At 33.7% G+C, this 27,258-nt stretch overlaps 1 protein-coding gene across 1 annotated transcript in view; it reads right to left on the reverse strand.

Moving 5' to 3' along the window:
• LOC102746527 (protein eyes shut homolog) overlaps positions 1–27,258 on the reverse strand; it is a 119,205-nt gene that overhangs the window by 24,863 nt on the left and 67,084 nt on the right. Inside the window, 1 exon segment of the mRNA XM_031033397.2 lies at positions 16,311–16,425. Within this exon segment, the coding sequence (XP_030889257.2) occupies positions 16,311–16,425 (115 nt within the window).

Here is a 27,258-nt window from a genome sequence, read left to right on the forward strand (position 1 = left end):
AAAAAAAAAAAAAGTAACTATGGTATTAAGAGATACACTATTTAAAGCACAGGTAAACCAATAGGATTAACACAATGAAATGCCAAGGTACTGTTTGAATTTGTTGGGTTTTTAAAAATTTGTATATCATTTGAAAATATTTTAATATGATTAGGGCATATTTTCTAATAATATGATTTGTCTATGGTGATCCCTAGTATCTTCAAAGACAGAATTCATATCTGGTTACATCCACAATGGAATTAATAAAATTTAAACAATTTCAAGTTACATTCAAGCCATCATTAAGTTTTAATACAGGCTACTTTACTGAGGTTTTACAATGGCATAAACTAATAAGATAAATTTAAGCTCTGGGGACAGACTACTATTGCATATTCTGTTTAGAGCATACGCTACATTTATTTCTAACTCTCCAAGCTTTCAGTGAGAAAATTCCCCCGAATTGGCCAAGGTTAGAATAGCTGAGTCATGGGGCGCAAAGAATCACAAACATCTGAAATTTCCTTTATTGCAATTACTACACTAAGTGATCTTTGTACTCACTGTTTCAAGCCATGATGACCTTTTACCTGGATTCACAATACAATTGCCTAATAGCTAGACAAAATATGAATATTAAAGTGGAAGCCTCTATATTAATTAATAAATGGCCATATAACTAGCTGGAATCAACACTAAAGATGAGAAATAATCTGAAAAATTAATTAATTGATTAATTAATTAAGGAAAAGTAGTCATTCTGAATTCATGTGGACATGGTGACTAATAAAATACTACCTATTAAAACACTATTTTCTTAATTCTTATAAACTTAAATAGAAAGACTTGATGATTCAGCATAATTTGACCAAATTGGTGTCTGTAAAACTCAGTTACTCTAAAATGGCCTCTCTTTTACATTAAAGTTAATTTCCAGTAGTATGAATGGTTTTCTCTGCCATTAAGTTACCTAAGGTTCTACAGTGACCTCAGATAACATGGTAGTAATAATTTTTCTCCATCAACTTTATTTGGTTCCATGAGGATTAAAAACATTCACATGGAAATGCTCACTTAACTATTTTATTTTTTAATCCCCCCAAATTAACACTTGGAATTAATGCTTTAAAAATAATCCTTAGGTTTTTTTTTGCAGGAGGGCAGAAAATAATCCTTAGTTTTAATACTCCTCATTGAATTCATGTATTAGGTAACAAATGTTTGTTAGAAAATCTGTGGCAGTCTGGAAATCTGTGGCAGCAATCCTGTGGAAATCTGTGGCAGTTTCAACCTTCATCCATGAAATAGAAATATGTCTCTTTTTATATAAAATGGGTTAAACTGTTGTGGTAGAGTGGATTTAGTGTGACCAGCTCAACTGCTGGCCTGGGACTTGACCTTGTTTGTATTGAAATTCCTGTGTCCAATGAAGGCACTCCATCCTCTGCAAACCACGATAGTTAGCTGTCCTCAGTAGATTATACATTCAAAGTATTATTCCTGAAATGAATGAGAATGAGGAACAGAGCTGAGCTGGCATGTGATGATAGAAATTATCTTCTGTTGTTTCAGGCCTCTGAAATATTTGTGTATGCACCTGTGTGTTTGTGGGGGTTAACCACCACAGCATAACTTACCTAACACTTTTTTTTTTTTAAAAAGATTTTATTTATTTATTTGACGGAGAGAGAGGCACAGTGAGAGAGGGCACAGCAAGAGAGGGCACACAAGTAGGGGGAGTGGGAGAGGGAGAAGCAGGCTTCCCGCGAGCAGGGAGCCTGATGCAGGGCTTGATCCCAGGACCCTGGGACCGCGACCTGAGCCGAAGGCAGACGCTTAACGACTGAGCCACCCAGGCGCCCCACCTACCTAACACTCTTATCAAAAGTTTCCTCAATCTAGAGATGAGACTAAACTCATTTTCTGAGGATTGTTTCAAATTTGAATATCTATCAACTGTATTAAATTTGCCCTTATCCTACAAAATATATAGCTCATATTTCTGTAAGAAAATTAATATTACATTTATTGCAGTAAATAGTATATATTTATAAATTGCTAATAAAATATATACAGAAAATAGCAGTGTCAATTTATCCTGTACTTGACTGCCAAGTTTATATATAAAAATTGAAAATGGCAAACAATTCAGCATTTATACTATTTCTTTTGGAAGTGAGTGGGGTGCCAGGGGGCGGGGATATACAAACATGCATTTGGATGTGAACATCTGTCTTGTTGTTGACAGTGAACTAATTGACTGGCACATATTAGAAACCTAAACTTGAACTGACTTTGAACTTCAATAAGCCTGTGAGAGCATAATTTTGGTAAACAAAGAGTGAAATTAAGACAATGATGAAGTAGTTTCACAATGGCAGTAAAAAGAAGCAAGAAAATCAAGAGAATGGCCCATAAAAAGGAAAGCAATCATTTTTTTTTTTTTTGGCATCACATGTCAGTATATGTTATATCAGAAAGGAGCAAATTTTGCAGTACCAAAGTTTAATGACTTTTATTTGATTGACACAAAATACATATTCATAAAAATTTTATAATCCTAACCAACTGATTTAACATCTCATATGCCAAATGTATTTGATGATGCTTTCCTTAAGGTTTTTCCTTTTTTTATAAAGGGAGACTGATCTTGATTGATAGTATGAAGAAACTTTAAAAACAACTCTAGATGTTGATTTATTATTCTAACAGCCACATTTCTTAGGCTAGATAATGATTTCTTTTAGATATCCTGCTTCTCTTGCTGTGTTAAGTATCTTAAACTTCTCTCTTTCAAAGAAACTATATCCCTAAATCATGCCTTATACTTAGGACTACAAGATCTATATTCCCTGATGATTCTATATTTATATTTATTTTAAGCACTTATCAATTTTTATAAACTGTGTAAGAATATGTAGACATGTTTTGCCTAGGTCTATTTTACTATTTTGGAGTGAAGAAAAATTAAATTTATATAGAATATATGAATATATATATTATATAAATACATAGATAATGTAATATAAATAATATGAATTTATTTTATAAATAATTACATATTTATATAATTATATAATAAACAGAATTATTTATTTATAAATATAATATAAATATATATGTCTAAATATATAATAATATATTATCTACAAAATAAATAGTATGTATTTAAAGATTTTATTTATTTATTTTTAGAGAAGGAGAGAGAGTGCACATGGGAGGGGCAGAGGGAGAGGGAGAGAGAGAATCTCAAACAGACTCATGCTGAGCACGGAGCCCACGGCAGGGCTCAATCTCACGATCCTGAGATCTTGACCTGAGCTGAAATCAAGAGTCTGACACTTAACGACGGAATCACCCAGATGCTCCATTATCCATATGTATTTAAAGTGTTTACTTAGCAAGTGATATTCTCCCCCACCTTTTTTTGGCTTTTTAAGTTTTGAGGTTTTTTTAAGTATTTTTATTTCAGTTAGTTTACATACAGGTGTACAATAGAGTGATTCAACAATTCCATACATCACCCAGTGTTCATCACAAGTGCAATTTTTAATCCCCATCACCTATTTAACTCATCCCCTCCCCCTCCCCCTCTGGTAACTAACAGTTTGTTCTCTATAATTAACAGTCTGTTTCTTGATTTTTCATTCTCTCTTTTTTCCCTTTTCTCATTTGTTTTGTTTCTTAAATCCCACATATGAGTGAAATCATATGGTATTTGTCTTTGTCCTACTGACATATTTCACTTAGAATTATACAGTCTAGCTCCATTCATGTCATTGTGAATGTCAGATTTCATTCTTGGCTAAATTATATGTAATTATATAGTTATATATATATATTATATATATATTATTATGTCCGATGGAATCACTGAGTTCCTTAAGTCTATTGTTTTGCATAATTTTTTTCTCTCTTTTGTTCAGCTTGATAACTTCCCATTACTCTGTCTTCTAGGTCATTATTTAATTCCTCTGCTTGCTTCTTCCCGCCTTCCATTTATTCCATCAAGTGTGTTTCTGATTTTGGTTTTGAGCCCCTTGTCTCTGCTGTTATTCCTTATCTGTGTCAACGGTCTCACTGATGTCCTCCACTCTTCTCTCAATTCCAGTAAGTATCTTCATATTTTTTAAAGATTTATTTATTTATTTATTTATTTATTTATTTTGTGGGGTGGGGAGAGAAAGAGAAAGAGAGAGCCAAGCCCCCTGACCTTTAAAACTCTAGGCTTTAAGCCCTGCTGATTGTCAGAAGTCACAAAATTCGGTCCCTTTTGATTTCCAAGCCAGTTGCTATGGGGATTCCTTTTCCTCATGATCTCCCAGCCTTTCTCCATGACTGCAGCTCCCTTCCCACCACAAAGGCCAAGATCCGTTTCTCTCCCCAACCCTGTCTCCATCCTTGCAGCCTCCTTTGATGTAACCCTTTCTCTTAGTTGTGGGGTTTGTTCTGTCAGTCTTCAGGGCAATTTCTGGGATATTCAGGATGATTTGATAGTTACCTAGTTGTCATCATAGTTTTTCCTGTATCATTTTTTATAATCAATTTCTACCTCACTGATTTTACATTTTATATTTAGCTACTTAAATATTAAATATTTTCCTAAATAAGCTACCGAATATATTTTCATAAATGGGTAGATATGAGTATGACTTTACCTGCTGGTTCTCATAAAATAGATCAAATTGGACCATATTAAAAATACTAAAATTCACCACGGCATCCTCTTTGGGGGTGATTCTAGATAATTTTATAATTTCTTCAGGTCTTTCTTATATTTAAATCAGGAGTTTTAATGAGGAAATTAGGGACAATGTGCTTCTGTGGGTCAATTAGGTTCATTTTAAAGTTCAGCTCATTCACCTTGGTTACCACCACTGAGTTATTAAAATCATTACTAAAGAGAAAGAATAGAATTAAAAAGAAGTGGTTAGAAAATTAGAACTTTGGGGCACCTGGGTGGCTCAGTTGGGTAAGCGGCTGCCTTCAGCCCAGGTCATGATCCCAGGGTCCCCGGGATTGAGCCCCGCATCGGGCTCCCTGCTCGGCGGGGAGCCTGCTTCTCCCTCTACCTCTGCCTGCCTCTCTGCCTACTTGTTCTCTCTCTCTATTTCTCTGTCAAATAAATAAATAAAATCTTTAAAAAAAAAAAGAAAATTAGAACTTTGCAGAGTAAGAGTAACAGAGGCACCTAGTTTTTTAAAACTGAAATTTATGTATCCTGATTTCTATATGCACTGTTCAAATGAGATGAGTAATTTTAATTTTCTTTGCAAGAAAATTTAACTGGGTGACAGTCTATATTAAGCCTTTTTGTTACAATTATGTAGTTAAACTTTGCACCTCATTGTAAAGAGTTCTAGTCATCAGCATATTGTCAGAAGGAATTTTTGTAAATTAAGAAAGATTGCTTGCAAAAACATACTAACTTTGTGAAGGGCATCTAGAAAGATAAAGAATTAGGACTTCAGGTGATTAGCTGAGAAAAATTGGTAACTGACAAAGAATTGGTGAAGCAAATGCCTTTCTCTGTTCACATAACAGATGTAAGAATAATTAGGGGCTGGCCCAGATTTGCTAATAGTAAATCTAGTCAAAATACAATGGCAACAACCAACAAAAATACTGCCGCTCCTATTCTTTCAGGACCTACAAGATTCCTTTTGTGACCATTCATCTGCATGCAATTCTTATTCCCTGAACTTTTCTGTCCAATCATAGGTTCAGGTAAGAAAAGATTATGAAGAGCTGGGGAAAGGAGGTAGGAAATATATTTAACATTAAGCTATCAGTTTGAGGAAATAATTCTTCTTTTTTTCTTTCTCCAAATTTTTCTTTAAATTACAGTTAGTTAACATACAATGTAATATTAGTTTTAAGTATAGAATTTAGTTATTCACCACTTACATACAACACTCAGTGCTCATCACAAGTGCCCTCCTTAATACCCTATCACCTATTTAACCCATCCTCATGCCCACTTCCCCTCCAGTAACCCGCAGTTGGTCCCCCATAGTTAAGATCTGTTTCTTCATTTGCCTCTTTTTCTCCCTCTGTGTTCATTTGTTTTGTTTCTTAACTCTCACATATGAGTGAAATCACATGGTATTTGTCTTTCTCTGACTGATTTATTTTGCTTAGTGTAAGACTCTCTAGATCCATCCACGTCTTTGCAAATGGCAATATTTCATTCCTTTTTAATCCTTCCTTATATATTTTTTAAAGATTTTATTTATTCATTTGAGAGAGAGAGAGAGAAAGAGCACAAGCAGAGGGAGAAGCAGAGGGGAGGGAGAAGCAGACTCCCCGCTGAGCTGGGAGCCCAACGTGGGGCTTGATCCCAGGACCTGGAGATCATGACCTGAGCTGAAGGCAGACACTTAACCATCTGAGGCACCCAGGAGCCCCTAAGATACAATCATCAAACCTAAACTTAGAATGACTACTGTAAAGCATGGGATAGGACCATGACCTGTCTTATTCAGCAGTGTATGCCTAGGTACAGTTTCTACAAAGTAGTTTTTCCATAAATATTATTTCATTAAGAACAACTAGTCACATGGCACAAATAAGAAGGCTAAAAAATCTGAGATGAAAAGAAGGGTAGAAACATTTTCCATAGAGACCCCTGGCAAAGGCTTTCACCAAAACTTATTGTGGAAGAATGAAAGTTAGTTAACCCATGGGCCTCTGTGATTACCCCTGATTACATCTGCCCTCAAGATGATAGCTGTATAGTAAATTATGTATGATTCTCACTTTGTAGTGTTGATCACCTCATTTTTAATTAATGCTTTCATTGGTTTCTTAGAGTGCTAGGTGAAACATAACTTCATAATTTGTTAATGATAATATCAGGATCATATAGATCACAATTTATAAAAATTCGGTGTCCATATTGGGGAAGAATACCAGTTAAACAGTGTTCCATGTATAAACCAGCCCTGGTTCAATGCCTGTTATACCAGACAAGTAATTGATAGAACCCCATTTAATTCTCCAATGTATCCTGGTGTGGGTGATAGATTAGTAAGTCACGTACACATGCAGGATATGTTAGCAGGGGCTATTCCTGTCTGAGTGAGTAATGGAAGAGCAAAATGTTAAAAGACAAGATCTCACTTTATGAGCATGCCTGCTGTTTCCCTAAGTAGGTGACAAATGGACTCACAAGCACGCCTACCATTTCAAAGTAAACACAGAATTTTAACCAATGAATGATGAGCCTATTCCTTCCAAGATACAGAACCAACCTTTTTGTCTGACCTGCACTGATTCATCTGTATCAATTAGTTACATACAGTCCCAAAACTAGATTTCAACTATTCACAGGATTGCACTAGTTTGGAGTAGGTTGTCACTTCTTATACTTAAGCTGTTTTAATTTACTTTATCACCTGACATAAAAATTCTGCTGAAAGGCAAAAGAAACGATAAAATATATGCTTGAAACACCCTCCATTCTTGCTTTTATAAATTGATAATAGTATAAAATCAAATAAAATCAATTTTTTTAAATATGAGAGTTTTTTAATATATTCATAATTTAGGTTTATTCATCATTAGCTATTATACAGCTAGTACTAATCCTTATAATCACATAAAAATATGTGAAATTACAGTTATTATTTATTGTAAATCAGTTAATTCTTCGAAGATGGGGATACCTGTTGCTTAATCATTGCTTGCTGCCTAGGAAGGCAGTGTCAAGGGGACTCAGCTAATACTATGTGAGTCCAACCATAAAAGAAGTTCCTACCACTTTTTGTTATTAACAATGTAGGACAATAAAATCATTTGGCAATCAGTTAAACACTAACCCTAGGAAAATTTTTTTTCTTGAGTTCTTTGAAAAAATTTATTCCAAGTCAAAACATGTTGTTTGTGCTTGCTTATTTAAAATATGCTTGGGATTCAAATGATTAAAATATATTGCAGAACTAAAATAAAGAAGTAACATATGCACAGGAAAAAGACTTAAAAGTTTAAAGCTACTGTGAGGACATGATTCTCTTTCAAACATTATTTTAGGCAACAGTCAACTTCCCTACCAAAAATCTGAACAGAACAGGATAAATTACCCACTTAATGAAGTAGATAGAGAAAGTCATTGAGAAACTAGTCTATGAAAGAGAGAGAAGAGCAAAGGAATAACAATTTCTGAGGTATAAGACATGGACCAGGAGATTATTGAAGTGGACCCTGATTATATAGCCTTCCTAAAGCTACTTCAAGCAGTTCAATGACTCTTTAATTTAGCCATTTTATGTTTAATAAATCTGGAATCCTGCTCCTGCCTCCCCCCTCCTTAAAAACAAAGTAGAGAGAACTCGTTCTCATCACGTATTTCATGCTACTTAACCTCTAAATTTTTCAGCTAAATGTTCAATAATATAAATAAGAGGAAAAATTGAAACAAATTAGGTGTGCCTAGGTGGCTCTTCCCCCAGGTCATGCTCTCTCTCGCGCTCTCTTTCTCTCTCAAATAAATAAAATCTTAAAAAAATTCAAACAAATTTAATCTAAGTCAGTATTTCAATATTTTTAAAAAGATTTTATTTATTTATTTGTCAGAGAGAGAGAGAGAGCACAAGCACGGGGAGTGGCAGGCAGAGGCAGAGGGAAAGCAGGCTCCCCACTGAGCAGGGAGCCCTATGCGGGACTCAATCCAAGGACACGGAGATCATGACCTGAGTGGAAGGCAGACGCTTAACCATCTGAGCCACCCAGGCGTCCCTAAGTCAGTATTTCAGAGGGAAGGACTGAAAAGCAGAGTTTGTGACCAACCAGCATATATACTTCTTTCTGAACTGAAAGTAACTAATCTATTCCCAACAAAGGAAGAAAAAGAATAAGAAAGCAATTTGATTTAACCAACTCTATGTACCTAACTCAGTTGCAGCACCCACATAAACTGGAAAAAATGTTTCTCAATTTAGAATGTTATCTTATGCGAGGGGTCTGCTAGTTTGAGACAAAAGCTTCTCTTCTTTAAGTCTGAGCTTCTTTAACTTTCATGAAGACTGTTTTTCTTTCTGTGCACAAGTTTTACTATTCTCCAACTTACACAACCTAAACTTCCTAAGTCCAGTTTTCTCAACCACAGTGGTATAAATATTTGGACCTGATATTTCTTTGTTGTGGGGGCTGTCATGTCCATTGCGAGATGCTTAGCAGCAAACCTGGCTGCTAAGGCAGGCACCAGAAGCAGACACAATCTGTATTTGTGACAACCATAAATGTCTCTAGACATTTGTATCCCCCAGGGGACAGAAATTACACTTGGTTGCTCTGGGATCTTTTGTATCTGACCTTACCTATTCTTTTCCAGAGATGTCTATATCTCTCACCACAAACTATGGCACTATCCATCCATTCTCTAAACCTCAAGAAATGTCTCTGAGGATTGATAAAGAATGAACGTATTGCTGTATTTTTCTGGTTGAGGGTACAATTACAAGGTACCTTTAGGAGCTTAGGATAGTTATGGGCCAGTAGGAAATAGTTTCAGCTTTTCTGTTCAACTTAGGCTTTAGTAGCAGATCATAGTGTAAATATTAGATTTTTTCATTTTGTGTATGTGTGCAAACTAATATTTTGAGTGTCTATAACATATTTAGCTTATCCAGCATTCCTTTCTTTGATTTGTTGACCTTTACATTTTTTTACATTAAAAAAAACCAACATTGAGGGGTATTTTGTGTATCACATAATTCTTTCCGTCTTCACCAAATGTATCTCTCCCCAAATTCAGTGTCAAGTTAGCTTTGACTACCCTATTACTAAGAGAGATGTCTCCTGTTGGTCAGTTTGTGGAGTTTGTGTTCTTCCTACATAGAAGCGTCCTTCCAAAGAGGTTCCCATCTGCTACACTTGGCATGACTTGCCTTTGCTGAAATTTTGCTGCCTTCCCGGGAAGAAGGGTAGTCCTGTACAAAGAAACAAAGATATCTACCTACATAGAGCTTAAATTTCAGCCTAATATACACTTATAGACAATGAAAAAGATATGTGAAGAACTATACTGTTATCTGGGAAACTGGATGGCAATGGTTGTTAAAAAGAAACTAAAAAAAGGAGATGACATGTATGAACCAGAAGTGAGTATTTAACATTTTCCCCTGGGTGTCTATGGAAGAACTCACTGAAAAGGTAAACATTTGAGAAAATACCTAAACAGAATGAAAAACCCCACAAACCAGAAATTTGGGTCAAAATCTTTAAGATAAAGGCCCTGAGGCAGAACAGAGTATGCCTGGTTTCTTCTGGGAACTTCGAGGGCACTGTTGCTATTTTAGTGTGAGCTAGAAGGAATATGAACATTGAGCCTCTGGTTTAATGCTTACCTGATCTAGCCCCTGAAAAGCCTAATTTTGTGAGACTTCAAATTCTTGTGTGCGTATGTGTGTGTGAAAGAGAGAGAAAGAGAGAGAGGGAGAAATTGAAAGAGAGAGAGAAATATTCTGTTTAGATTTTCTGTTGTTGCAACTAAAATTTTAAAACTCTTAACTCCTACCCCAAATGCAAATTGTATTCATATGGAATTCTAATTTGAGCTTTACTTCTCTCAGTGTTCAGTATGAGTTTGCATAAGTCACGCTTGCTGCAAATTATTGTAAAAAAAAAAAAGATTTAACTAGAGGATGGAAATAGAAAAGAGGAATGAAACAGATGGTAAAGTTAAACTAGATGAGTTTTAAATTTTGTTTTTTTGTTGGTTCCCCAGTGAAACCTTATAGGAAACTTAAAAAGATGAGATAAAACATAAACTGCTTTCTTATATCTGCATCCCTGAACCAGTTATAAAACAAGAGAACCAAGGAGCTGTATATAAAGCTCTCATGGTATTTTTTTTGATGGTATAAAAAGCAGCAGTCAACAATTCTGTCATAACATTAGGAAGTTATAAAATATTTGGATAGGCACAGACCAGAAATTGTGGCTCTAACTATGTATAATATCTATTAAAATGAAATTAAATTTATTAGTAAATCATTGAAACTCTAAGAAACCCTGAATCATTGCTATGAGGTGATGTAAATAGCATTTAATTGCACAGTGCCTATATTTTTAGTTTATTGTGTGCATAGTATCAATCATATTTTTAATTTAGTGGCTGTAATTTTTTCATTTTTATAAACATGAAAATGACAATCAGAACAGTTCTCTCCCTGTTTGAGTTCTTAATTTTTTTCAATGATTTATTTTTGGTGGCTATTGGAAATCTGACTCTCATTTGGGGTGTAACAATTGTTTTATCATGGGGGCTATTTATATTATTAATATTGAGATTAATATTGACATTGTGAAAATGCTTGATTAGAAATTCCTCATCACAATTTCAGTGAGAAAGTTCAGCATCCTTCTGCCACTTTAATTATAGAGAAAATGAATTGAAAAAAGGGAAATTTAACTCATGATGAGGAGCATGGCTTAGAATTAATAAGGTCTGACATACTTTTTTTTTACACTTAATATTGTCCATCCTATTGCATTTAATATAAACTTCCTAATCTTAAAGTAATTATGGAATATGTTTTATCCTTCATAATACTACAATTAAATGTATATTCAAAAGAAGTAAATCATTTTTTCTGATTATAATTTTCATCTAATTCCATTAACAGGAGTAGACCACTGTCACATTGTTGGTTTATTTCCTTTTAGCCCATATTATGCATATCTGTACAATACAAATATCATCCAGCCTCCACTGGCCAACACAACTCTGGTTAACCTTGGTGTTAAGTTAGATCTGGATTTTAACTCAGAGTCTCTCTGTGATTCCCTAAGCCATTCTTCCCCATGATTCTCTGTGGCTCCCTGCTTCCCTGTCCCTGTGTGTATTAACTTGTTCCTAGACTATATAGATTACAGGCCTCAGATATTTCACTCTTTCCATTAAGTCAATGCAAATCTATAGGGAAAATTTACATTTATTTAAAATGACAAAGTCTTGAGTGATTATGGGGATGGGTAAGTCAGAAACTGTATCACCTTGTGCCATCTAACTGGCTCCCCCAACCCCCTGCACTTCTTACTGCCTGGAAAAGCCTGGGCTCTTGATATATAATCTTTCATGATGTCTGAACACTCTGGGAGGTGAAACCCAATGGATAATCTCTGTGGGAGTAGTGCTGCCATGCTTGTTGACCTTTCCCACAACACAGAAAATACATATTTTATTTTATTACAAGAAGATAAATACCTTACATATACACATCTAAACCCAAATTACAGTTAGAATAATATAGCCATTTTTCATCAGATATTTCGATCTGAGCATTTTCCAAATATCCCAATACACTTGAAAAACATAGTCTAAATTGGAGGTGTATTCTATTATAGGGACACATTATAATATTTAAGCTATTCTCGTTGCTTAATTTGATTATTTCTATTCTAAAATAAACAACAATATAATGAATATTTTCTACACATGTTTAATATAACCCTGCTTTCTTACTTCAGGTATTTCTAGATTATTACAGCTGTTTTCAGGTATTTCTGAATTATTACAGATGAAAAAACTTTAGGTATATACTCTAAATTGCCAGCTGGTGGTCCTATTTTCCCTGAATACATGTGAAAATACTGTTGCAATAAATATGTATACTTTTGTGTTTTGTTGGAAAAGTATAAAACGGTATGTCCATACTGCCTTAAATGATATTTCATCTATTTGAACATTTTAAAAGTGTACTTATTTTCCATTTGCATTTTTATCTAAAGATTATTTATAAAAATTTACTGTTGAAATTTATTGTTTTTTCTTTAAAAATTACTGATATAGTATACATATAATTTTGCATGAAGTAACAAATATGCCCCACTATGACAGAGTGTTTTTTAATTTCTTGGCAAGCAATCAAGGGTCAAGGAGATCACTTAGGGCATAGAGCCGAAGTGAAAATAGTAATATTCAAGCCTTTATTCACTTATTGCCACAATGCTGTTAACAGGAACAAAGAGGCTCCAGGTATTTTTCCCCCCAGAGGAACAACATGAGACAAGATCCAGTGGCTGCAACACAGATGAGGGAACCCTCTCATTGCCCTGAAGAAAAGGCTCTTGACTATGGACTTGGTGGAAAGGTAGAGAAAGAGGGCTAGGGGTGGAAAAGTATTAAGTCAATGTGGAAAATTTGGCTCAGTCAAGGCCCCCCTACATAAAGAGGCCTCCCTGGAGGCACACGGGAAATGCCCCAGCTACGGCCCTCGGCTCCCCCTTAATGAAAAAGGCCTCTGAATAAGGTACATGTGTTGTTGAGAAGAATAAGTAATCTGCAACTGTTGTGTGTACCATTTTGCAGTCATTTAGGTAAGTGGATTGATAGTACTGTTCACATTTTGTATATCCCTCCCGATTTTCTGTCTACTTATTCTACCAATTACTGAAAGGAAAGTATTCATCTCTCAAATATAATTTTACTTTTACTTATTCCTTTTTTGGATTATGTCAGTTTCTGGTTCATATATTTTGAATCTCTTTTATTAAATGTATAACTCAGTATGATTAGTTGACCCACTTATTTCTGTGAAATAAAGTCCCCCATCTTTGATAGTTCCTGATATTGAAATCTACCTTATTAATAAAACTACACCAGTATTTATTTTGCCTAATTTTTATATATCTCTCTCATTATTTTACTTTCAATATGTCTCTATCTTTTTTATATAAAATGAGTATCTTTTCAACATTTGAGTTTTGCTTCAGGTACCATTAATAATCTCTGCCTATTAACTGAAGTGTGTAATCAATTTATATTTACTGTGATCCTGGATATAGTTGAATTTAAGTGTATCATTTTGCTTGCATCATGCCTGCTCTCTTCTTTCCTCTGAATATAAATATATTTGTTTTCTCCAAATAGGAGGAGAAATAGTTCAAATCTCTTCCTAAAATATTATAGTTTATCATATAGTCTCTTTGAATTTGGTCAATATATTCAAAAGTTAATAATGCAAAATTAGAGTAGAAAAACAAATATCAGTTAAAAATTCCAAAAATGCATTTTATATTTACAAGCTAAAAATAATTTGACTATAATATATATTTTATTTTCTTTAATATATCACATTGAACTTAAGTATCATGAAAATATAAATTAAGTTAATTGAATATAAACTATTTCAAAACTTCAATATATCCATAACTAAGATTATTAATCAGTAGGGAAAAACATATTTTGAAAAAATATTATAGTGTTAAAAACATTTGTAATGCACATTATCTTCGTCATCACCTAAATTTTAACCCAATGAGAAGGCCAATAGCATTTCCTTCTTGCTAATATTTTATCTAATGAAAAGTCATTAAACTTAAAGTAGAATTATAGAAAAAGCAGATTTGGCAAGGTGATAATAAGTCCAGTCTAGTTCCTTAAAAAAGAAATTAAAACTGGATTTAGAGTCAGTAACATATAATTGTTGACATACAAGAACAGGTGAGATTTTCCAGGAAGAAATGATGGTGGAGGAAGAGGAATTTAAAAATAAAAGTCAAAGATAAATTCTCGGAGACTATCTCAAGACAAAACAGAAACCAAAGCCCAAATATAAATAATATAATATAAAAGAAATTCAAACCAAAGCAGGAAAGACATTTCAATTAGACAATTTCCTATTAAGGAAAGGGTAAATATATTTTAAAGGAAAAAGAGATGCTAGTACATTCTTTATACTGAAAGTAGTTATGTATAGTACTTAAAAGTATGAGTTGTAGAGTTGCTTGGAATAAGTTTAAATCTAGCTTTATCCATCCTTACCAATATGTATGAATTTGGGAAAATATTAAAAGCTCAATAGACATTTTAATTTTCTATAAAATGTAATGGTATTTATGTGAAGATCAAATGAAATAATGACCATAAATGACATGCTGTAATATCAACGTTTTATAGCTGCAAAATGAATGTTATGTTCTTATCCTATGTGTTCTTGCATAATAACATTTTTATATTTTAGCATATGTTTCCAGAAGTATACACATAAATTTGTCCATGATTCATTTCATAAATTGACTTTTCATTACTTTAAAAATATTTTATTAAAATATTTTGTATTTAGAGAAAACAATAAAATGAATGCCATAATCCTACTGTCATTGTTTACCAAAACAGTTTTAAGAAATAAAGCATCATAAATGGATTAGAAGTTCCTTCTGTACTCTCAATGATCTTTTCCCCACATCTCTTTATAGAGAGCCCTTCTAGTAAAGCCAGTGTGTATATTTCTGATATGTGTGTTTATACTTTTGCTATATATTTATCAATCATAGAAAGTATTGAGTTTCTTGTGTATAAAAATTTTAATTAATTATTATCAGGCTATCTATGTCAGTCTTCAATAAGATTTTGAAATTCAACATTATGTTTTGATATTTAAAATATTAATACATGTAGCTATTGTTCACTAATTTTAACCACTCATTATAATACCATGGTGTGATTCTGCCATGATGAATTTTTCCTCTCTCCTATCCATAGGCTTTTTAAAAAATATTTATTATTTATTTATTTATTTATTTATTTATTTATTTATTTATTTATTATTTTTATTGTGTTATGTTAGTCACCATACAGTATCCTTAGGCTTTAAGTTTGTTTTAGATTTGGTGTGAAAATTCTTGTATATGGCTCTTTCAGTGCATGCCTGATAATTTTTCCAATAGATATACCTGAAAGTGGAAATGCTGAGTTGTAGATATGCCTTACTGTCTGTCGCACACCCATTGTGTACTTGTAAAGTCATTTCAAAAACTATCCACCAATAAAAAGCGTATTTGTATATCCTAACTATCTCACTAACTTTATTCTCCATCTAGTTTAAGAGCTTATGGCATTAGTAACTGTGGTTTTACATATACAGAGATATATTGCCAGGACTCAATTAGCTATATACTTATTTTATAATAAACACACTGCCTAGAACTCTTGTTAATGCCCTTCCAACATAATTCTTACAAGTTAAAAATCTTCATTACTAAACTTTATTTATTTTTTAAAGATTTTTATTTATTTGACAGAGAGAGACACAGGGAGGAAGGGAACACAAGCAGGGGAGAAGCAGGCTTCCCGCAGAGCAGGGAGCCCTATGCGGGGCTCATCCCAGGATCCTGGGATCATGACCTGAGCCGAAGGCAGACGCTTAACAACTGAGCCACCCAGCCACCCCTCCATTACTAAACTTTATATAAGTCATGTTTAAATATACATATAAAGATATAATTCTCTGGTTTAGATTAATAAAAGCATTTGAAATACAGACTGCCTGAAGCTATTGTATTTTCAAGTGCTAAATTACTCTGCCATGTATTAAATTACTTACTCTGAATCTTCCACTTATATTGAAACACCATCCTTCATTCAGACAGTTGATGCTGAGCAGTCTACAGTGATCAATTACTTTCTCACAGTTTTTTCCAGTAAATCCTGGCAAACAACTGTAAATACATCCATGTAAATAAGAAAAGTTACAATTTAAATATTTTCACAAAAGCCTATTAACAGTTTGACAAAAATAATAATGCTTTGTTTAAATTACATGCAACATATATTATTACCTGATATTTTTAATCATTAATTTTGTCTATGCATGCTTGTGTTCTTAGCAAAGGAGAAAAAAATGATTTATTTAGTGAGAATCAGAGTAAACTACATTCATTTAATAGTCTTAATATTATCTTTTGAGAATTTAATAGTAAAACTAATTTTGGCCTAACTGAATATTTAACAATAAAATATAAGTTTTGGAAAACTATTGGAATAAATAAGACAATTTTTAAAATGTGAAAAAAGGGTGACAAGTGAGATTTCTAGTGCTAGGAAAGCCATTATGTACTGATGATGTGCTACAAGGATTTAATGACACACATAAATTTGAGACATAGTATAAACAGTTACAGTGAACAGTAATAGTATGGTCACAGGCTACTTATAGGGTTTTATTTATAGTCATCTTTACTTTTTTTCTAAATAAAGCAGTCTTGCAGTGTAAGTGCCTAGGAATAAGCTTTTTTTAATGTTAACTGATTTAATTAATTAATTAATTAATTAATTTTTTATTATGTTATGTTAATCACCATACATTACATCATTAGTTTTTGATGTAGTGTTCCATGATTCATTGTTTGTGTATAATACCCAGTGCTCCGCCCTCTTTAATACCCATCACCAGGCTAACCCATCCTCCCACCCCCTCCTCCCCCCTTGAACCCTCAGTTTGTTTTTCAGAGTCTATCGTCTCTCGTAGTTCATCTCCCCCTCCGATTTCCCCCATAAGCTTTTTTGATTGTAATGGCAATGCCTGACATTAAGCTTTTGATTGCCAAGGCATCCATTTCAGACACCCATCTCAAATAAACATATTGCCATCTGTATGACACAGAGACTAGCTACACAACGAGATAAGAAGACAGGCCTTCCCCACCCATGAAGTTCTCTTTATACAAATCCCTGTGTAACTAAATAACTGGCCACTTCCTTTCCTGCTCTTTAATTCCCACTCTTTCATTCTAAATTCACCAGTAAAGAGTGAATCTGTGAAACCGTAGGTGCCCCACTCTTGACCCCAATAAATGCACAACCCCAGGTCCACATAGTCTCTCTTTCTCGCTCTCTCTGCCAGCAACTTGGCTGCTGGCCTGTGGGTATGCCCTTTACACCCCAGTACTTGAATAATAATCTTGTTTATCAAAGATCCCTGATGGTTGGTGCAAAGCACATCTTGCAAGCATAAGAACCACAGAGGCCACAACATTGGCTCCTGTGGGGGAAACATATATGGAGGCTGCCAAGAGTAATATCAGCCCTGGTGAGTGCCCCAGGTGTTCCTAGCTGATAGCATCCCTATAGATATGTTGAGACACACAAAACAAATCTGGATTCCAGGTTACTGCAATTCATTAGCTGCAATCAATAAGATGCTAAGAATACATGGTGTATTGTCTTCCTTTGCCCTCACTCTCATTAATTTGTGAGAAATATTCCTGTACTTTAAATCATGTTTAGCAAACTTTCTATTGAAAGTGAATGGAGCTCTAAATTAAATGACAATGTATCTCTCTAAAGTAGATACTAGAGATTTTAAGGCCAAAATAATACTTTTCTTCTTCTTTTTAGAGAGAGTGAGGGAGAGTGCGTGTGGAGGAGGGCAGAGGGAAAGAGAGAGAAAGAATCTTAGGTATGTTCCATACCCAGCACAGAGCCCAGCATGGGGGTCGACTTCATGACCTGAGCCGAAATCAAGAATGACTGAGCCACCCAGGAGCCCCCGAAATACTTCTTAAGACTAAGTTGTTACAAACTGATTTAAAACAAAGTGAATTATATCATATATTAATTGTTTCAAATATCTTATAAGAACACAGGATAATTTCATAAAAGAAGGAATCAAAGGCCATATTGACACAGTTTAACTGAAATAACATCAGTAAAATGCTTTAATAATTCTCTTTTCCTACTGTTCAAGGAATAGCCTGGCACTGGCACCTTGTAGAATTAAACATTCCCTCATTTATGTCAGGAATACCATCCATTTTTTTTTTAGCACCTACTATGTGCCAGCAACTAGGCTAATTGTTTTAACACTATTTTCTATTTTCTCATTCAATCCTTATAAATCCCATGTGATACATATCATTACCACTATATTAAATGAAGGAACAAACTCAGAGAAGTTAAGAGATTTACTTTGGTCATATAACTAATTTTAGAGCTGTTATTAAAATTAAGTATGGTCTTAACTTTAAAAGTATTGTATCTGTTACTCTGTTAATAAAACCTGTTAGGACACGTTTACCTTACTTCCCTCATTCTGAGGATCTACCTAGAAACCCAGAAATTATTCCAAGTACCACTTTGTTGTGAAAGGTATCATTCCCACCCTTTCCTACTGGGGATAAGGAGTAGCAGGAATAAGGAAACACCAGAATATCCTCAAATTTTGGTGGGTTGTACTTATCATGTCTCAATTCTCCTTTGAGAGAGAATGAATCAAACTGTCCAAGACTAGCTAAAGACATGTGTGTTATTTGGTCTTATATTGTTCTGGAGTATGCTTTCCAAAGAGAAGGATCAGAGCTATAAATTAAGTGAAGAACTAATATTCAGTCCTTCATGAGATCAGATCAACAGGTTGCTGAATGAAGATTAGGGAGCAGCAACTCTGAGAAAGAGGTTTCTAAACAAAGCAGAACTTACTAATTATGAACTATTGTGCCAAAGTGTTAGCACTCTCACAATATACTAAGAAGGAAGCCCCAAAACACCATCTTTAAAACTTGGCCCAGGGAGGTTTAACCCAAAGGCAGAGGAAACCCATAATGAGAAAATTTTCCTGTTGAGTTACAGGCTATCAACCCTCCATGTCTAAATTCCTACTCCTAGTTTGAAATCTAAGAGGAGCTTTTGAATCCCCTCCTAATGATATCCTAACAACTCAGCCTGCAGCCAGGGAAAGAAAAGGCTTAAATAGTATTCTTGCCACTTAAGAATTTAAACCAGAGAAAACAAAATCAAAGAAAAATAAATAAAAGCAAACTCTAGAATAATATGGATGCTTTGAGAAATTCTATTACAAAAGTGTAAGTAAACATGAAAGATGCTAAAGATAAAGGGAAAATGCATAAAAGAAGAGAGAAATTTCAAATAGAATCAACAGTTCAGCTCAATAAGTTAAACAGATAAGACTTTTTATGAAATATAATATAGAAGATAATATGGTGAGATAGTATATAAATAGGGAGATGACTTAGTGGCTAACAAAAATTAAAATAGAGCCAAATGAGTTAAGAAAGAAGTGCTTTGAAATAAAAGTAGATAGAAATAAAATATGTTCAATATAAACAATAAAGTCTGAATTGTCACCTCACTCCCCCCCAAAAATGTCAAAAGTAGGGTACAATTCATACTTGAGAATATATAGCAAAAAGTGAAAGAAAAAGAAAATATAAAAAATGAACACTTAAAACACAGTGAATCAGAATATTTTAACAGTTTGATAAGGGCAAAAACAATTTTATGAACTGGTCTGTGTGAATATCAGAACATAATAGCTAATATTTGGCAATTTAAAAAATCTGTAAATTTTATTATATTTAGTTTTTCTACCCTTTCTTCATTCATATTTCTACCTTGAAAAATAAACTATATTGGCCTACTTACACATTCCCTATGATATTACAATATTAAGCAAAACTGATTTTTTAAATTTTTTTTACAGGACATGTACAGTACCTAATAATTTTATTTTAAATGAAGATTTAGCACAAAATTACACTGACTACACTTCACATCAAGAAACAAGTACTACAATTAATAAGACTAGAGTCATTTATTTAAAAAGATCATGAGAAAGATATTTTTCTGGAATGTGTAATTAAGAAATCAAGGGAGAGAACACAAATACACAAAAATAAAAATGCAAAAGGGAATATGAGGACAAATGGAAGCTAGCAACACTACATATTCCTCAGTGCAAATATGCTAAAACGTTTATGTTAAAACATAGATTGCCAAAATTGAATAAAAATGAAAATAGCTGAATAGAACAAAATATTTGGTGGAACTAACTAAAAGATGCTAGGCTTATTTATTTATATGGATGAAGAATTCCAATTCCTATGAAATAGATGATTCTCATGGTATGTAAGTTTTGATCCTTAGAAAATGTATGCTAGCTATCAGAATTTGAATGCAAAAGCCTCAAAATGTACAACAGAAATAGTTACCACTAAACTTATATTTGAAAATGAAAAAAAGTATGCTGTATTCATTGACACAAAATTCTATTTCTAGGACTTTATCCTGAAGAAATACTCAGATGTAATAAATATACATTTATATCCATATTTTCCCCATGATATTCCAAATGAAGCACCTATAGAAAGCAGAAACTGCTAATGTAAGAAGTCATTCTAGCCCACCTCCCTAGTCTATCACTACTGTTCCCATATTACCAATAAGCGAAGGACATTATAAACAAGAAGCCAATTCCTGTCCAAATTGTCCATTCTTCTTCAGAAACTTTGGTCATCAAAAGTTTCATGTTAATGAATCTGATTCTAATTGTATATTTAAAAATATATATTTTATTTAACTAATTTAGTACCAATTTAGGGTTTTTTTCATACATAAAGTGTAGATTTTGCGCTATCCTATTACTGTTGAACTGAGAAGAAACATGCTGTTCTCAGGCAACTGCAAGTGGTTCTCCATGACTAGAGCTCAAAGTAAATAATGAGAGTAGCAAGAGATGAGAGGAGAAAGAGATCATGAAGGAATTTGTAAGAGTTACCAATATTCAGAAGTATCAAAAACTTAAGAGTGAAAATCAGGAGACTGGAAGTAGGGAATGGGAATGAAAGAAAATAAACAACCAAGTATTAAAAGATGAAAGAAGCCTTGTATGAATCAACGGTAATATGTTATTATACTGGAGACTGTGATTAACTTAAATCTTTTTAACTGAAGTTCAAAAAAAAAAAAGTGAGATTGAGATGCTTCAGAGAGACAAAGAGTTGTCAGGTAAACCTTTAGATCTGAAATTAAGAGGAAGCCTCATCTCCTTACCTTCAAACATGCTGTTCCCTCCTATTATCTGCCATCCACTGGTATATGTGGGATCATGTAAATCCATGGTGCTTCTCATGCCACCACTTCTCCTTATACTGTGATCATTTCATAAACTCAAACTCTCCAGAGCCTGAATAACAGCACTAACCTTTCATGCCGGCTCTACTACAACAGCTGCCACTCTTCCCAGAACATTGCGTCAACTTTACTGCCCATACCTTCACGTCTTTTTGACCCTAACCACGCCAGACCTTCTACTGTGCATGCCAATACTACGGTCAACTCAGGCTGCTTCTCAGCTTTCCACTGCCCATGGCTTTGCTGACTTCACTGATAACCTTTATTACTCAAACTGTTCCTATAAAGTAGCTAGGGAACTGTTCTACCTCCTTAGAGATCCATGCATTTAGAAGAGTCTTATAGCAGAGGTCTGCATACTTAGGTCCTTTTGGTTTACATATAGCTCTTTACAATCAGGAGATCCATGGATGAATCCAGGCACTGGTACTCATTTCCACCCTTGAGATAAATTCTCCTTGTTGGAGAGAAATATTATTTTAGGGCTTCAGAGATCCTTTCCTCTTCTTTTTTTTCTTTTTCCCATCTCTTCCTTCCTTCCTTCCTTCCTTTCCTCATAGTTCAGAAAAACTCCCCCACCCCCCAAAAAAGAAAAGAAAAGCCTCCAAAACATTTACATTCCATTAATGGTAAATTTATATTTCTTTGATGTAAAGCCAATCACATAATGTTTACTATGTTTTTTGGGGGAAGGGCAACAAAAGTTAATTGTTTCACAAATCTGGATACATAATTTTCCTCGTGGAACGCCGTATTTCTTCCACATGATGTCTACTTTCCTATCCACTAACAAATCCCGGGGATTTGCTCACATAATTTATTTCTTTTAGTTCTAGACCTTAAATACAATTTCCTCCATGGATGTCCCATCTGCTTCAGGAGCCCTATTTTAGCACCTATTTTATATATGTACCTTGATATTCTATCATTATCTATTTATGTTCACCTATGTGAGTATATGAACATGTATGTACACACATGCACATATACACACATACATGCACACATTTTAATTTTCATTTTTAATCCATATTCCCTTTTGAAATTTTTATTCTAGTCCATTTTATATTTAGAAAGAATATTTTCCAGTTATCTTCTTCAGATAGGTCACCTGGGTGATAGGTTTTCTGATTGTCTGCATAAATATAAATATTTCTCTCACCACCCAATATATAGTAGTCATGTGTAAGATTTCGAGGAGGCAGTATTTTCTCTGGGTAGTCTTATAGATGCTTTCTAAAGCTATAAATGTTATACCACTGTCCTGAAGCGACTAGTATTGAAAATAAACAATGTGATGCCATGCTGATTACTTTTCCTTTGTAGGTAAATTGTTTTTTCCTGCCTTAAAGCTTGATAGATATTTCACTGTGTGTTTTTTATAATCAATCTAGCTTGGATAGAGTGTTTTTAATACTCAGACTCAGCCCTTGCTCCAGCTCAGAGAAATATTCTACAACTTGATTAATTATTGCTTCTCCTCCATATGTTCTTTTATTCCTTCTAGAGCTGCTATCATTCATACGTTAGATCTCCTTGATCTATTCTCCAAGACACTCAACTTTCTTCATCATGATTCATTAACTAATTCATCCATTAAGCTCTTCAATAAATAATCCTTGAGCTCCTTCTGTAAGTAGTTATTTTCCTAGCCACGGTGCATATTCAGTGAAAAAGTTTTTTGTTTTTTGTTTTTTTTTCTTTCCTCATGGTAGAAGACAGGAAATAAAGACTTAGATAAAGAATATTTCAAGAGAAATGCAGGTTACAGTATATGGCAAGCACAGGTTATTGCTGTTTTCCCAAAGTCTGCATCAGTGACAGCTTCATGGGCAATTACTATTTCATAAGACCAGGATAAATTTAGGGTGAGGTCATGTATGTACGTGAAGATAAAAGCAGATCCCCATGTATTTACTCTTTTCTCTACTTTAAAATACTTCTTCCATAAAGCATTCAAGATTTCCATAATTTGGATTACCACTCTCCTTCCAATTTTCCATCCACGTCATTAATTGATTAGTATGTTTTTTAGTTGTAGTCTTGATATGTATGTATATCTATGTGCCCTCCTCTGGAATCTTTTCACTTATTTTGACTACAGTTATCTAATTTTATATGACCTCTCTCTCCTCCAGAGATTCTAATATCCTCAATTTGTGATCGTTTTATTTTAACTCATGCTCTTCTCCTGTCTCTGGCCTCTCTTGCATCCAGAATTTTTCTTTGCTAACTCAGTGTCTTAAGTGCGGTATCCTTCAATGAATGGAAGGAAAAATTGGGCCAAGAAAGTTGAAGAAACCAGGACATCAGTCCTCTCCTTACGGTCTCTGAGGCCAGAGAAATCTGGCCTCTTTCCTCCTTGGTATCACTGAGCAAACTCTCACTGAGAGTCTACAGTCCTTAAATTCAGAACTTAATTGACTCTTTATGGCAAAGGAGAACAAGAACACGTAAGTAGGTTGATTTCTGACCTACCCTCAAATAGTCAAAGTGTTTATACTGATGAAGTAGCTGCTATTTTCTGGTTATTGTTCTGTTGTCCCTCTGCTAATTTACAAATGCTTCCTAGCTCACAAAGCAAGAGAATCTGCATAAATTGCTTCTGTTGAGATTGTCAGGGAAGCTAAAACTTAACCTATTTATCTGATCAAGTTGTCTAGCAATCATTTTGGTCAAAAAAGTCAGCTGTTTAAGTATGGGGAGAAGAGAAAGAAATGCCGTTCAGTTTACCATGTTCATGGAATAGCCAATGTATAATTATATTTTTGTATGAAACTATTGTTTTATAATAAATATTAAAGTAGTAGGAAACAGTAAATATTTTTAGAGGGTAGAAGGATGTAAACTAGAGGGTAAGAAGGATGTAAATAATTGTGATGAAAATATCCAAGGTGTTATTTTTAGTGGTAAAAGGGGAGCTAATATATAGAAGAACAGAGGACGTGAATAAGATACATGTAAGGAAAAGAAAAGAAAGATAATGGAAATAAAATATGATAATGGAAAAGCTAGGAGAAAATAACACACACTTTTATCTTCTTCTCTTTTTCCTCCCAAAATGATTTCCTATAACTACCTGAAATGTCTCTCCATTATTGGGTTACAGTTTGTCAATTAAGCCAATATTTATTAGACAATTAGCTTTACTCTATTTCTTGGATAGAGTATCACAAACTTTGTTCAATGACCTATGGAATACATACTACTGGTTTTAATGAGAAATTAGGCTCTTTTGGGGACACAGCATTGAATAAAACAGAGTAAGCAAATTTAATCACCAGCATTTTGAAAAATACTTCATCTAATGCAGTAATACTGGCATTTACTACATATATTTATTTTTAAAGTGTAAAGAATTCACAAAATAAAATGAAAATCAATGAACCTAAATAATTACCATATTTTAAATGCAAGTTTTTAAAATATATTTTTCAAAACCCCAAGGAAAACATAAGCTTAATAAAATTAAAAATGAAATGTTTCAATGCTGTTATAAATAATTGGTAGGAAAATTATTAATGTATTGAAACAATGAAGTAACCACTCCATAAAACAACAAAAATGAAAATTGAAAATTAAATATATTTGATTTTTTTAAAGAGCTAGCTTCAAAAATGTATGTCAACAGTGTCACTTATGGATTGCAAGCATATTCTTGCTTAAAGTTTTCTAGCTGCTGAAATGGCTCTTTCAAACTCTAAACTATTCTAGGAAATGGAATGAGATAGTTATAAAGTAACTCTAAATAATTTTCTCTGACTCTGTTATCTTGAGATACTCCTATCACTTGTTTGAAGACTTGGAGGAGGTTTAGCTACATTTTTTTTTCCCCTGGGTCCTTACCATTCAATTATGCGTGAGTTGTAATTTTTTTCACAAAGAAAGCATTGTGATTCACTTTTGTCTTCTTTGGTTTCATAATCTATAGATGGAAATTCTGATGCAGTTACTTGTATCAATTTCAACACTGTCATGTACTTATTCCACTTCTTGGAAAAAAACCCTTTGAGGTAGATAGACTTATTCTTATAATAGAAGCTTTGCAAAACCACTATATGCTTGCTTACTGTAACTTGTTAGGGCACAGACAAATGTCTAACTTATACACTACTCATTTTATCACTTTATCTTTTCTGCTTAAACTGAGAAATTGAGTCATTGTCTGGATCTCAAAACAAATATGATTCATATTTCACAGTTCTTTAAGCCTTAAAACAATATTATTAGACAAAAATAGCTATATTTTCTAATGAAAATTAGCATGTATACTAATTTATAATGTATAATATTATGATTTTTAATTTATAAAAACACTATAAGTTAAAGTAGAGAGAGTAATTGAGAAGAACTATTTTCAGAATGTTTATCAAGATTGACAGGAAAGAAATTTTGAGGAGACAATTGAGCAAAACACCCAATGATGTGTATATCAACCTACCATAGTTTCTGGGGGAAATGTCCTTTAAATAGGAGACCAACAAAAACAGAGGCTTGAAGTAGGAGATGTTAAGGTATTCCAGAAACTTCTCAAAGACCAAAGTGGCAGGAATTGAGTAATGAAAGGGAATATGGTGGAGAGATAGGCAGAAGCAGTTTATGGCTAGACTTATAAACATTTTAAATAACTTATATTTTATTTAAATGTTATGGAAACCTGTTGAATGGTAGTATCAGGGTAGTAACATATGAAAACAAAAAACAAAAAACAAAAAAACCCACACTCTCCTGTGTGGAAGAGATTATAAGGAAGCAAACTATCTCAAACTTAGTTTAACTGTAGTTTTACCATCTAAGATGATGGCAAGTCTGTCTTCTAATTGTTCAGGCCAAAAATTATACAGCCATTATATTTACTTTTTTTCTCTTTAACTCAATCCAGTATAAGAGAATATCCAGTTGATTCCATCTTAAAAATGTATCCATAATTCAAGCACTTCTTTTCATGTCCTCTCCTATTCTGGTCCAAGTCACTATCTTCTCCTATCTAGATTACTGTATTAGCTCCTAATAGATCTCTTTACATCTATCTATGTCACTCCACAGCTCAACACAACAGTCAAAGTACCATTTTAAAAGATAAGGAAGATAATGTCCTTCATTTGCCAGCAACACTGTAATACTTCCTATTTTATTTAGAGTAAAATTCTAAGACTTAGAGTGGCATGCATGGTCTGCAACTGTCTCTATCTCTGGTTTCCTCTCCAATTTCACTACTTTCCCCTGCTTTCTCCAGACCAGTTACACTGGTCTCATTACAGTGATCTCAGTAGCCAGGGATTGTGCTTGGGATACTTCCTCTGTCACGGACATTTTTTCTCCGGAGAGTTGCATGTTCCATCATCTCACTCAAATCACTGCTTTCTTAGTGAGGCTTTCATTCAATGTCCCACATATACTTAAATGAAGTCAAAACAAGGAGGTCAAGTGGGAGGCTATCAAACTGTTCCAGATGAGAATTTTTGGTGGCTTGAACAAGGGTGTTGACTTCATAATGATAAAAATGTTCATATCCACGAAATGTATTTATGAGAGAACTTAAAGTGTTTGCTGATGATGGACAAGAAGTGGGCTGAGATAGAGACAGAGAAATCAAAGGTAAGTCTAAAGAACACTGACAGGAA

Source organism: Leptonychotes weddellii, chromosome 8 (assembly GCF_054177405.1).
Source record: "Leptonychotes weddellii isolate Sample4059 chromosome 8, ASM5417740v2, whole genome shotgun sequence".
Classification (NCBI taxonomy): domain Eukaryota; kingdom Metazoa; phylum Chordata; class Mammalia; order Carnivora; family Phocidae; genus Leptonychotes; species Leptonychotes weddellii.